This window comes from Ailuropoda melanoleuca, chromosome 11, assembly GCF_002007445.2.
Source record: "Ailuropoda melanoleuca isolate Jingjing chromosome 11, ASM200744v2, whole genome shotgun sequence".
Lineage (NCBI taxonomy): Eukaryota > Metazoa > Chordata > Mammalia > Carnivora > Ursidae > Ailuropoda > Ailuropoda melanoleuca.
The window spans coordinates 108,276,917-108,290,660 of NC_048228.1; the positions used below are offsets into that span (position 1 = coordinate 108,276,917).

The 13,744-nt window shown below is 56.0% G+C and overlaps 1 protein-coding gene across 3 annotated transcripts in view; it reads right to left on the minus strand.

Moving 5' to 3' along the window:
* RGS12 (regulator of G protein signaling 12) overlaps window positions 1-13,744 on the minus strand; it is a 113,319-nt gene that overhangs the window by 81,662 nt on the left and 17,913 nt on the right. For all 3 annotated transcript variants that reach the window (XR_004628947.1, XM_002916551.3, XM_011221448.3), the window contains exon 2: window positions 8,035-10,011. Coding sequence is in view for 2 of the 3 variants with exons in the window: in XM_002916551.3 (XP_002916597.2) it covers window positions 8,035-9,915 (1,881 nt within the window). In the remaining variant the exon portion in view is untranslated. The remainder of the gene's footprint in view (window positions 1-8,034; window positions 10,012-13,744) is intronic.

Below are 13,744 nucleotides of genomic sequence, written 5' to 3' on the forward strand. Positions count from 1 at the left end.
TGCCCCCACCCCTCCCACGGGGCCCAGGACACAGAAGGTGTTCAGTAAGTGCTTCCTGAGCAAACAGACTCTAACAAAGAAGCCTGCTTAGTTCAAGAGAGAGACCAGTTCATCTGAGGGTTTCCCTAAAATGCGGAAACGTAGAGAATTTGAGGGGTAAGGCTTCCAGCTGACATACTGCTCCTGGTGTGAGGCAGAGTCTCTGGTGGTGTGGGACTGTCGGGAAACAGGCGTGGGACCTAGACCCACAGCCTCCCAGTCTTGGACTGGGTGATTAAATTTGAGTGACAGGCAGGGTAAACTCCAGGAGAGATTTACCTCCCCGGGGTAAGTCCTCACTTTTCAGAGGTGAGGCTGGAACACGTCTGGGCAGAACCTGTCAGGCCTCTCCTCCCAGAGACATTTATCTACGCTGCAAAGGGTAGGAGGGAAAACCTAGGGTTCTCCCCTCTGTCTCCAAGGAAACTTGCTTAAAGAGCCAGGGTTTCCCTCCTCTCTCAGGAGGAGGAGGGTACAACATGTGTATAAGCTCCCTGATTCCTATTTTCGGGGCTCCTTGCCTACAGCATAACCCTGGTGCTCATAGGGGGACAACTGACATGGCTGTCACTGCAATGGCCCAGGGACAAGGACTGAGCGCCAGGAACAGTATGCTTGTTATAAGTCAGCAACCCAATCTGTCCCTGCTCCAGAGACCTGGCATTTCAAAGCACTGGTCCGAACCAGCCATTCCACTCTGAACAGGCCCCAGGAAATCCCTTCACGCGCACAGCCGGAGATGGAGATGTGTGCAGGATGCTCACAAGAGCGGCACTCGCCCTTCCTTCAACGGCTCGGGGGTGTGTGTGTGTGTGTGTGTGAGAGAGAGTGTGTGAGTGACTGTGAGTGTGTGAGTGTGAGTGAATGTGAGTGTGAAAGAGTGTGAGTGTGTGAGTGCGGATGTGTGGGTGTGTAAGAGTATGTGAGAGTGGGTGAGTGTGGGTGTGAGAGCATGTGTGTTAGAGTGTGTAAGGGTGTGTGTGGGTGTGAGAGTGGGTGAGTGTGAGAGTGTGTGGGTGGGTGTGTTTGTGAGAGTGTGTGTTCGAGTGTGTGAGTGAGAGTGTGTGTGTGTGTGTGTGTGGGTGTGTGCGGCGGTACAGTCACAGCGGAAATGAAAGAGCTGCGGCGGCGGACAGCATGGCGGCTGACTGTGACCGGCTCTGGGCGATGACGGAGCCAGGCACGGCGGCTGTTACGGAGCCACCTTCACGAAGCCGAGAAGGCCACAGAAGGAAAGAATCCGCTGCTGCTACGGGACCCAAAGGCTCCTGACTCCGGCAGGAACACAGCGGCCGCTCAGCCCCGGTGCCGTCGCTTCGCCTGGAAACCACATGGGCCCACAGCAGGACAGGAAGTGGGGCGCTCCTCTGTCCCGTCGCTCCGCTGCCTCCCCGAGCCCCCGGCCCCAGCGCGGGCTCCCACACACGGAACCCCCTGCACGGCCGCCAGCTCCTGCTCCCCAGGGGCTCGTGGCGTGAGCGCTGCCGGGCGAGGAGGCCGCCCTGGCGGAGCCGCCGAGGCTTCCTGGGCACCCGGTCCCGCGGACGCTGACGGCCGGGCGGTGCGCTGTCTGCCTCCTTTCCTTGTGACTGGGGGGGACAGTGATGCGACCTTGCTTGGCATTGTTCCCACAGGGTAACAGCAAAGCCGCTCTTTGTGGAGGGATTTAAATCACCGGGCCTTCGCCCTGGCCTTTTTAGTATTCTCCAGATGTTTTTTTACGGTCTATTTTAAAACTTCCTCTCATTGTCCTGGAAAGTGCACAAGAGCCGTGCGTGGAACGCAGTACTCCCGGCGCGACGGGTGGCACAGAAACAGCTGATGGCTTCCGGTGCTCTGCCTCACTTGATTCTTATTAAAAGAATTAAGAAAAATAATTTTTTTCTCTGAAGGGATTATTTTTAGCGAGTAAAATATATTCCTAGTCCCATAATAAAAAATCAAAGTAACACAAGATAAAACTAAAATGTCCTAAACTGTCCCAGTGTTCCCTCCCCCCCACCACTGCGGTAACTAGGCTATGAGTGGGGGGGGGTGTCCTTCGAATTTGTTCTATATATTTACATCTAAACATATGTACACTTTAAAACATACAGGTTTATTTGAGGAGTGTTGAAACTTTTACACAAAAATGGGATTATATTAAATATGGGTATTTTTGTGACCTTTCTTTCATGTGCTTCGAGGAGCTTTCCACACGAGTGGTCTCCGGACCCACCGCGCGAGGCAGAGTCCGCGCTAACCACTCTGCCCTCTGCCTCCGCCACGGGACTGTGCACCGCGCAGGTGGCCGAGTGGCTAACCGCGACACCTGCGGCCTCCCCGCAGTGGGGGCCACCCTGTGACCCACCTGACCTACCTGGTGCGGCAGACACGGGACCACAGCTGGGGACGTGACTCCACCGCCCACTGGAAGGTGGGTGTGATGCTCTCTTGTCCTTCACGTCCAGGTGCAGGCCGCAGGTGGAGGAGGGCAACGGAAGGAACCCAGACCTCCTGAGGGGCAGCCTCCATGCCCCCTGGGGGGGGTGTACTCTACGGGGTGGGGGTTAGGCCACCGGTGCCGTCTTGCTGTGACCGCACTGAAACTCACACTACTTTTAAATGAGTGCACGTAGTCTATGGTATTTTTTTTAGCATTTTTCATCTTATTCAATCAAAAAGGTATTGATTAGGTGCCCACCAATACTGCCAGCTTGGCAGTGACCCCCACTCCTGAAAGTCTATGCTGCAGACTGGCGAGTGTCCCAGGGCGTGGGTCCTCAAACCCTGTGGTCTCAGGTTGCCTGTGCCCCTTACAAACTCCTGAGGACCCCAAAGCACTTCTGTCTCTGTGGATTCCACCTATGGATGTGTTCATGTTAAAAACTAAACTTAGAATTTTAAAAATATTTATTAATTCATTTCAAAATTGCAACAATAAATCCCTTAGATGGTATCACCATGAATATATTTTCATTTAAAAATTTTCCAAAATCCATTATGTGCCAAGTTTAAGAACGTGGATTTTGCTGCTTAACCAGATATTTTAATTAATATTATTCTGAGAATATCAGTTTTCAGAGAGGCAGAATTAAATATTCTTGATTCAAATTAAATGTAATGGAATCATTTTTGATGCTACCGACAGCATTTCAAGGTCTTGGGTTTTTCTCTTTCACATCCGTCATCGGCTCCCTTCTGTATCCACCGGCTACAGACACCAGCAGAAAGAAGAGCAAAGTAGACAAAGCGGGAAATCACCCACTTAGGCTCCACTTAGGTTCCGACTCTGACTCCGAGGAACTCCCCACTCCCGCCAGTTCCTCCAGCTGGTTCCTTGTTCCTCCGGTCTCCCCAGGTCTCCCCAGACTAGAACATTAAGTGCACCCGGGCTGGCGCTCAGCTGTTAGGACTGGGAGTGACCTTCCCCATGGCTTGCTGGCCTCCAGGCTTCCATGGGAGTGGGGCTCCCCCAGGCCAGGATCTGGACTGAGCCCGGGGGGGAGGGGTTGGAGGAGGCAGCGACACAGCCCGGGCAGAGTGAAGAGAAAGGCCTGTGAAGGGCACTGCTGGCAGGGGGCCTCCCCCTGCACACACGGAGCCACCAGGCTGCGCGCAGGAGCGTGAGAGCCAGGAACTCGACAGGGCGCAGCTCGTACAAAGAGCTGCAGAGCGGAGCGTGGGAGCCATCATAAGCACGCAGAGACCAGGAAAGGCCATCTTGGGGCAGAGGGAGCGTGTCCCTCCCCAGGCAGCGCCCGGGGAGGAGCCACGAGGCCGTCCAGGCCAGTGCTGCCCCACAATCCCATAAACCAGGCCTCGGGCACAGGTGGCCAAGACTGGCTCTGGGAGAGCTGGGGGTTGAAATGTGTTTGGCGGTAGGTGAGGCACCAATGTGTTCCCCGCGCTGCCCAGGGCAGATGCAGAGCGGCCATGCGTGGCCTTCCGGCCGCCTGCGGGCTTAATGGAGGCTCTGCCAGCAGCGTGAGCAGGGAGGTGTCAAGGTCAAGGTCAAACAGGAGCTTGATCTGGGTTTGGATGTCTTCCAGGTGGTGGTGAGTGAATGCTGTGCCATTTTTCTTGAGGACAACTGTCCAGTCCCACGGGGGGCTCCACTCCCACTGGTTTCTGCACTGTCTCCAGGGGAGCAGCGAGGCCCTGCGAGCAGGGGCAGCGTGGCCTTGGGGCGCGGCCTCTGAGCTTCACGCCTCTCCCCTACTGGCCCCTGCTCCGCCCCTGCCGCAGGGTCTGCCCCAGGGTCCCCAAGGGCTCTCCCTCTAGCAGCTCGCCACCTTTGGCCTACTTAGCACTGCTCGCAGTTTCCTTGCTCAAATCCTGGTGTGTTTTCTGTCTCCGAGCCGCAGCCCCACTGATACCTGATTCCGTGCAAAGCAAGGCACTGAAGCCAGTGCTACCAAGGAGAAGAATGGGAGTAACCTGGGGTCTCCGCTGCACCCCTCCGCCTTTCCCAATGGCTCTCCCACGTCTCCCCATTTCCCTTCATTTCCCTCATCCCTCCTGGCCTGTCCTCCTCATCGCGACAAGCCTCCCGGAGGAACACCAGGAGACCAGCTCACACCCTCCGGAAGCTTGTGCCGCTCCAGCCAGGGAGGCTGTGGGATTAGGCTGAGCTAATAACCAGGAGAATCCACTGAGCAAAGTAAAAAGTGACTGATAACTTTTAGAGCAAGAACCATTCACGGCTATTTTCAGACGACCAAAGGCACAACAGGCCGTACCAGCCGGTCTAATGCAGGCGGCCGGACAGACCCCGGGGCAGTCTGAGCCGCGGCACGCACTTGCACCCGAGCACTGGCAAGTCCTCTGATGCGCAGAAACCTGACTTGCCTTGTCGGTAAAATGAAAATAAAGACGCCCAGCCCCACGAGCTCACAGACACCCGCCCCGGGTCCGCGGGACACTGGTGAGAGCCTGTTATGTCCATACTCTCCAGACACGAGAGACACCCCGACGCCACTGCGGCGTGTCAGCCCAAGTCCCAACAGCCTTCTTCTCACCACAATGTGTTCAAGGTGAACAGACATCAGAAAGAAGCCCGAGGCCCTCACAAATAGAGTCGCTGACCTCTGGCCAAGGAGCAAAGGCGACACAAGGGAGCAAAGACAGCGTCTTCGACAGACGGGGCTGGAGCCACAGGACGGCCCCCCCCCCACGCAGAAAAATAAATCCAGCCGCAGACCATCCACCCTTCACAGAAATGAACCCCAAGTGGGTCACACCCCTAAACGTGAAATAAAAAACTAGAATACTTGAAGATGACACAGGAGAAAAGCTGGATAACCCTGGGCTTGGTGAGGCCTTTTCAGATACAACACTGAAGGCTCCGTCCACGAGAGAGAACCTGTCAGCTGGACTTCACTGAAACTAAAAAGTTCTGCTCTGGGAAAGACCACGTCAAGAGAGTAAGACAAGCCACACAGTGGAAGCATATGACAGGGCAGCTCACAGAAGGGGGTCAGCATCCTATGTCATCAAGGAACCGCAAATTACAGAAGTATCGAGACCCCATGGCACACCGATGAGCACGGCCAAGTCCAGGACGGCGACCCCGGCACCTGCCGGCGAGGAGGCGGAGCCACGGGAGCGCCCGGCTACGGCGCTGGGAACGCGGAAGAGGTTTGTCAGTTTCCTACAAAACCGAACACTTACCATCCGAGGCAGCAACGGAGCCGCGTGGCATTTACCCGAAGGAGCTGAAACGCACGTCCACACACAGACCCGCACGCAGATGTTAGCAGCACCTTTACTCATAGTTCCCCAAACTCAGAAGTGACCAAGACGCCCTTAGCAAGGGACAGATAAACACACCGTGGTCCCTCCAGACGGCGGGATATTATTCAGCACAAAACAGAAACACGCACTCAGGCCACAAAGAGACCTGGAGGCACGTGGATGCGCAGGACTGTGGGAAAAGAGCCCGTCGGAAAGGCTGTGCGCTGTGTGAGTCCGTCTACAGCACATTCTGGAAAAGGCAGAACAAGGAACACACGGAGATCAGTGGGCGCCAGGGGCCGGGGTCGGGCAGGGAGGACCAGCTGGAGCACGAGGGTGTTTGGGGCAGTGACGCGACTCTGTGTGAAGCCGCACGGGTGATGCCTGTCATGACGCGTTTGTCCAAACCCACGATGCGCCACACCGACACTGACCTGGACGTGAACCGGGGACTTTGGGGGATGATGACGTGTCCGCGCAGTCCCTTGGTGGGGATGGGCTGTGCATGTGTGAGGGCGGAGGGTACGTGGGGAATCTCTGCACCTTCTCAGTGTTATTATAAACCTGAAACTGCTCTAAAAAAATTAAATCTTTAATAGAAAGAAGAAACCCAAGGTTTGAATCATGACCTGGCTTAATCCTCACTGTTAAAGCTCAAACCTTCACCCCCCCGAGGACCAGCTGCCTCACCTACAGAACAGAGGCCACGGCACCCCGCCTCGCAGGTGCCCCGAGGTCAGAACCCGGGGTGGGGGGCAGTCTCAGCGGAGCGCCCGGCAGCGCGCAGACGTGGCTTCCACGTCACCCGAGGGCCCGCGAGGGCGCACACCTGATCGCAGAGAGCCACACGAACACCCCTTTGTACCAGCAGCACCACTATTCACTTCCACACCAGCAGGGAGACGCATTTGTAGGACGTGTTCAAAGGGACGGTGAGTCTTCCCATCTCACATAACATTAACATTTACCGTGTTCTGGGCCTTCCCTCTGCAGCCCACCCCAGCCGACAGGGAAGTGGGGTGGGGAGGCTCAGGTGTGGGGTGCTACCCTGCCTGGTGGGGGTGGACGGGAAGGAGGGGGACAGGGGCCGCCGCCCCGAGAACCCAGGCCACGTGCGGCTCAGCCGAGGGACAAGAGAAAGGGTGTGCATGATGGCACAGCAGTTTAGGAACTGAGCCGAAAACCCACAACAGTTCATAAAGACAAAAATCTACCTTAGACATATCAAAACGTGCCCATGGCCGTTGGGGGAGGGAAAGCCTTCCCTCCATCTCAAACTGTTCTTTAATGTGCGGTACAGTGAAAACTACTACGATGGGAAGAGTACGGGCGTGACCAGAATATTGGCCGAGCAGCCCCCAGCTCTCCTGCAGCCCCGACCTGCCCTCCCCAGCCAGCAGCCTTCAGGGGGTTTTACGATGAGACTCGCAGCTGCCGAGAACAAAAACGTGAACACACACACAGAAAAGGTACTTTAAAATCATGAACGTCCTCTGCGGAAAGTCCCTCGGAAACAACCAAGCCAGGCGCCGCTCCACCTCTCCCTGGGTTATTCACACAGCGCCTGCCACACAGCGGCTCAGCCTGTCCCTCCGGTGCTGCTGGCCACCCCTCTGCTGAGCCACATCCTGCAGCTAACACCTGCCCTCGTGCTCCAAAATGAGCTCGGGGGGGGGGGAAGGCAAAGGCCCCAAAAGGATATGGACGGTGCTCAGGGCACTGCGCCAGGCGTGGTCCCCCACCGTTTGACACTCATCTGCGGCGAGCAGGGGGCGCGAGCCACCAGCCCACTGTGAGTCTGGTGGGCATTTTTCCCTAGCAGGGTTTTCCAGATGAAGGAAACACAGCAAGGAGCCACACCCTGGGAAGCTCCCTGTCCTGAAGTCAACAGTCTCTGTGCTTCAGGAATTTTCTCTCCTCAAAAGGGCGTGCTGACATGGGCTGTGAAGGGACCCGGGGACAGGACCCTCCCAGGCCCCCACCGTGTGAAAGGGCAGGAGGGTGGAGGGCCTCAGCCTGGCTGTGAGGCTGTGAGAAGTGAGGCTCCTCCCACCATCACCTGCCCCGCCCAGACGTCCCGCCCAGCACCCACGAGAGGGCAGGCAGCGCGCAGAGCCTATGGCACATAAGCGGAAGACGTCCTGCGATGGCCAACAGAGGCGCAAGGGCAGCAGGGAAGCCGGGACTGGGTACCTGTCCGTTTACATGCACCGTCCCACCGGGGATGGACTGAGCTACGGGATCAAGGGCATATTTACGAGCCACACCTAACAGGCTTACCTTTTTGTCTTCCTTAGTCTTCCTAACTTGTCGATGGGGACCGAAAATGTTCGGCATCCCAAAAGCCTTCCTGGACCAGTCCCTCTTCTGGGCGCTCAGTGGGGGCTGCGCCATGCTACCCTCCACCCTGTAGCGGTCGGCGGGGATCTTGCTCATGGGAGGGGGCAGCGTGCCACAGTTGACACTGGACCACCCATCAGTGGAGTCTGTGTACGACTCCTGGTCGCTGGCGTGTCCGCACTGCCACTCCTGCAGGACGTGGACCGGAAGCCACCGCTGGCCAAAACCACCGCTGTGGCCGGCAGCGCCCCTCTTGGAAGGAGGGACCGAGCTCCGCAAGGAGGCCGGGGGAACCTCTGCGTAAGAAGTGGGTCCCAAGTGCTTACTGAAGTCCCGGCACCTGTCAGCCTGTGGAGCAGCCTCAAACGGGGGCCCTCCCTCGGGGTCGTGGCAGAAGGCCCCGTTCCAGGGGGCGCCCCAGGGCTGGGAGCCCCTCCCTCCCGCACCCTCCCAGCCACCGTTGCTGGGACCGTGCCTGCTCGAGCTGGCACCCAGGTCAACCACAATCACTCGGCTGCTTCTCTCCTCCTGGTGGAAATTCCCGATGCCGCTGTCGCTGTTGCTGCTGGTGCTGGTGTTCTGGTGGGCGTCCGCATCCCCGTCCACAAAGGCCCGGGCCCGCACCCCCTCGATCAACTCGCCCATGTCTCTGTACAGCACGGAGATGAACTGGAGGACAGGGAGAGAGGACGCCGGGAACTCGAGGCAGCCGTTGGTGTCGGGGTCAGCTGTGCACTCGAACCCAAACCGCCGAGCGATGCCCTGATGGATTTTGTGATTGAACAAGTCTGGATCCACCATGAACACGTGGCAGGACGTCCGCAAGGCGCCCTCCTCCTCGTGCGCCAGGCTCCCATCGTCGCTGCTCTGCATGGTCACGAGCCCAAAGAGCCTCCTGTCATCTGGGCACACAGCGCTGAAGGCCAGCTTCTCAGCCGGGTACTCGGCCAGGACGGTGGCCTGCTCGGTGCAGAGCTGCACGCGGTCGTGCAGGACCCGCATCGTCACCAGGGAGTGGATTTTCTGCTCGGCCCGCAGGCGCCGCAGGCAGCCACGGATGGCCTGCAGACTGTCCGACTCCAGGTTGCAGCTTGTGGAAGGAAGTTCGATGGAACCTAAGTAGCCCACGACCATGGCAACGTTCAAGATACTTGCGTCTAACGCATAATCGTCATGATTCTCGGGTCCGACACTGAAAACTGAATCATCAGTAATAACTCTTGATATTTCCTCCCTAGAAAGCAGGCCGGGATTCAGATGACTGACACTTTCACGTCCAAGGTCAAATCGCGCAGCGGCTGACTCTGAGAGGGATCTTTGCTTCAATTTCAAGGGCTCTGAACTGCCTGCACGAAGACTAGGATTTTCAAAAATCATACTGAAAATCCCACCAGACTGCACCTCTTCGACCACCCTCTCCGCCCGGTTGATACCTAAGGCTTTGGAATCAAGCTTGGGCTTCAGCCAGGCTTTTCCTTCATAAAATCCAACCTCTTCGTCACTGGAACAGGACTCCACATGGCCGATGCCTTCGCCAATCACCATGTGCAGGACGCCAGAACATTTCCCAATTAATTTCACTACGTCTTCGTGGGACGCCTTCTTCACGTTGATTTCATTGACTGCGAATATCTGATCGCCAGCACGGAGGCCCACAAAATCTGCAGGGCTCCCTCTCATGACACAGCTGAGCACACAAGGCGCCTGGCCAGAAAGGGTGAATCCGTACCCCGCTCGTCCTCTGGCCACCTCCACACTCCTCATGCGAGGGGGCGCTGGCCCGTGAGGTGGGCGCTCCACTGCGTCCCCTGCTCTATACATCTCGGTGAGCTCGCAGGGCCAAGGGCATCGTTCTCACTGCAGGGCAGCCATCGTGCAGAGAAGGCTGGATGCTACTGCACTTCTTGAAATAACGCCCTAAGGAAGAAAATAAATAGCTTGTTATTAAAGAGCCTACATTTCTATTGCATATGCACAGTACCGAAACATCAGGAGAGAACTCATCACAGGAATGACAGAAAGCGTCTCTGGTTACTACGTAAATGTCCAAGCAAAGGAGAAGCAGTAGCTAGACACAGTCAACCCTAAAGTCAGGCTAAGAAATGTCCCTGCAGACTAGACCGTGTTTCCCAGAACTGACGCCCTTTCCAACACTGATGTGAGGCTAATCCCCCCTTAGTTTGGAAAAATCCGGAAATGTGGCAGAACCTGGACTGTTTCGCCTGCCTCTTCCTGCCTCTCTGGGTGGAAAGGGAAGACCCCTCAAGACCTTACCATTCAAAGTGTGGTCCAAGGACCAGCGGCCTGGCGGCAGGAACGGCCGCGACGCGGGCTTTCACGCTGCTCCGCAGACCCAGCGCATCGCAGTCGGCACTTTAACCCGAGAGGCAGAGGCAGAGCGAGAAGCAGGGCCGGCCACAGGCTTGGGGAGAAAGGCGCCCATCTGATCACAAACCCCTCCGTCACAAGCAGCTCTCCGTCAGGAAAGAGTCAGCTTATACCCTCTCATATTCCACCACCTCCCTCAATTAATGCCTTCTGAGCAAGGCACCATGTGGGGCAAATGCATGCGTCTGAAACTGCCTCAGTCAACTACAGAGGCCACCGGATAGAACAGATAAAACCAACAAAAAGAGCAAAGGAATAGGATACTTCATTGTTCCAGGGGATGACTTCATCAGTAAAAGTACTGGTTGTCATCGACCTGTGTCAGGGTCCCAGGACCATCCCAGGTTCAATGATTCACTAGGAGGACACACGGCATGCAGCATATAATCGTGCTCACGGCCGGCTGGCATTTTCCCCAGTGAACACAGACAAAGCAAAATCAGCGAAGGGAAAAGGTACAGGGTGGGGGGCATTGGGGGGACGAAGTGCAGAGGAAGCAGGTGTCAGCTTCCAGCATCCTCTCCCAGGGAGTCAGGTGCGACACGCTCTGCTCCCAGCAGCACGTTGTGACAACACGTGTGGGGTCTTGTCTGCCGGGGAAGCTCCTTAGAGACACGGAGCTGGCCTCTCGCTGGGGCTGGTCCCGCAGGCCCCTCTCCCTGGCTCGGCCCAAACTGCAGGCCCCCAGGAGGAAGGGGTGTCAGCACCGACCACAGCATTGGCGCAGACAGGGGAGGCACCGCTGAGGAGCCGGGAACGCTCCCGATGGCCAGGAGCCCGGACGCCTGCCCTGGGCCAGCACTGCGCAGGCCTCTCAGAGGACAGCGCGGGCCCCAGGCGAAGCTCCTGCTGCACAAAGCCCTTCAAAGATCACTTTAAAAAACAGTATAGTAAACCATATTGTGAAGACCCAAAATATTATAGAGATGATGTTTTTTAAGGAGTGCATGTTTTTTAAGTAATTGTTTTAAAGTTGTCAGGAGAAATTCTTCATCTTGGGAAAGGTTTGCGGTAACAGAAGCATAATCCCAAGTACTGCACAGCCACACAGGAGGGAAGGAACTGGAAGGACAGAAGGCTGCGCTCCGGGGTGACCCCGCCGGCAGACACAGGGACACAGAGGACATGGTATGCAGGGCGTGGGTCTGAATAAAACCATCCCGATAGAGTGATAAAAGAACAATTTATTTCTAAACTACCATACTCTTTAATACCTCTGTGGTGATACATGAATCATTTAAGTATTATGACTGGACATTTAACTATTTGATATTCATCATTAAAAATATGTTTATTAAAGTTGGCCAGTAATAGCGTTTGCGGGTCTCCTCACTGGGGCTCTTCCAGGTTGAATGGTGCTCCCCCCCAAATATGCCTCCCCCCGGCCCCCCAGGGAACTAGGAAGTAGCCTCACGGCCATGGTCAGCTGCAGGCTCCTGACACGGGATGATCCGGGCAGGCCCTGGGGACTGGAAGGAGGGCCAGAGTCAGAGAGAAGCAGAGATCAGAGTGGCAGGCTGTGAAGGGAAAGGAAAGGCCACAGAGCTCGCCAACAGGGCGTCTCTAGAAACCACAAAAAGCGAGGAAACAGATCACCCCTAGGGCCTCCGAGACTGTGGCAGGCGAGGCTGACTTTGCACTTGCCACCCCCGGAGCTGTGAGAGATTAGAGCTGTGTTGTTCTAAGCCTCTAGCTCGTGGTGACTGCCCCTGCAGACAGAAACTCGTGCCAGGGGAATTGCCCTACTGGTGGGGAGGTGCAGGAAACAGCACACCGAGGCTGCTGCTGCGCCTGCCCTTGCCTGCCGTCACTGTGAACCCTCCCAGGACCGAGGTCGGCGAGGCCCTGCAGCGCTCCTCCAGTGACAGAAGACCGCCTGGCTGTCTCCGCCAAACAGCAGGTGCCACCTCTGTGAAAAAAAGAATTTCCCAATTTTATATACAGAATTATTCTGTAATTCATCCAAACACCAGAGTCCTTGCACTGTACAATATAACACCAAGTAACAGTCTTCTACGTGGCTTACCCAAATATTTTTATTAGACTCTTACTGTCACATTCCTCTATCAATCAAAAATTGTTTCTAGAGGGGCGCCTGGGTGGCACAGCGGTTAAGCGTCTGCCTTCGGCTCAGGGCGTGATCCCAGTGTTCTGGGATCGAGCCCCACATCAGGCTCCTCCGATATGAGCCTGCTTCTTCCTCTCCCACTCCCCCTGCATGTGTCCCCTCTCTCGCTGGCTGTCTCTCTCTCTCTGTCGAATAAATAAATAAAATCTTTTAAAAAAAATTGTTTCTAGAGTGCCTGGGGGGCTCAGTCGGTTAAGCATCTGCCTTCGGCTCAGGTCATGACCGAGTCCCACATGGGGCTCCCTGCTTGGCAGGGAGTCTGCTTCTCCCTCTGCCTGCCGCTCCCCCTGCTCTTGCTCTCTCTCTCTCCCTCTCTCTCTGACAAATAAAGAAAATCTTTAAAAAATAAAGAAATACAAAATACATAAAAATTGTTTCTAATTCGAGCAGCTCTTTCTGCCCATGGGTCCTGACCCTGTGCTTTAATAAAACCACCTTTTTGCACCAAAAACAAACAAACAAAAAAAAATTGTTTCTAATTCATATAAGTAATATCTTAATACCTACAACCATATTTTATGAGTTCAGCCTACAGGTTAATTTTTCCTTAAACTGCATCAGTTAGTAGTAAAATGAGCAGGCAGTGACATTCAGAAGAAACCATCGGGCACGGTTTCCGGCTCCCACTGGCATCTCCCCCATCTGGGCTGCTGAGGTTCCTGGGTCCCTCTCCTCCACCAGCAGTCTCTCGGTGAGTAGGTCTGAGCCGCCTGCTTCGACAAAGTCCCTGCCCCCCTCTACACCGGGTGCTTCTGAGGGGGAGGGGGGAACATCTGGAACGTTCTGCCTTGAGAGCAGCCGCTATGGCTGAATGTGTGTGTCTCCAAGTTCGCAGGACGTTGAAATGCTCCCCCCAGTGTGACGGTATTTGGAGGAGAACCTTTGGGAGGATTAGGATTAGATGAGACCAGGAGGGTGGGGCCGTCAGGATGGACTAGTGCCCTCCGCATGCAGGAGGAGATGAAGGCCCCCCGCCCCTCCGCCCCTGCTCTCTGTCAGGTGAGGACAGTGAGGACACGAGAAGGTGGCCATCAGGAACCAGGAGGTGTCCTCACCAGACGCCGGACCTGTGGGCACCTGGACCTCAATGCGCCTCTAGCTGCCCAGCACGCAGCGTCCTGGTGGCCCGAGCTG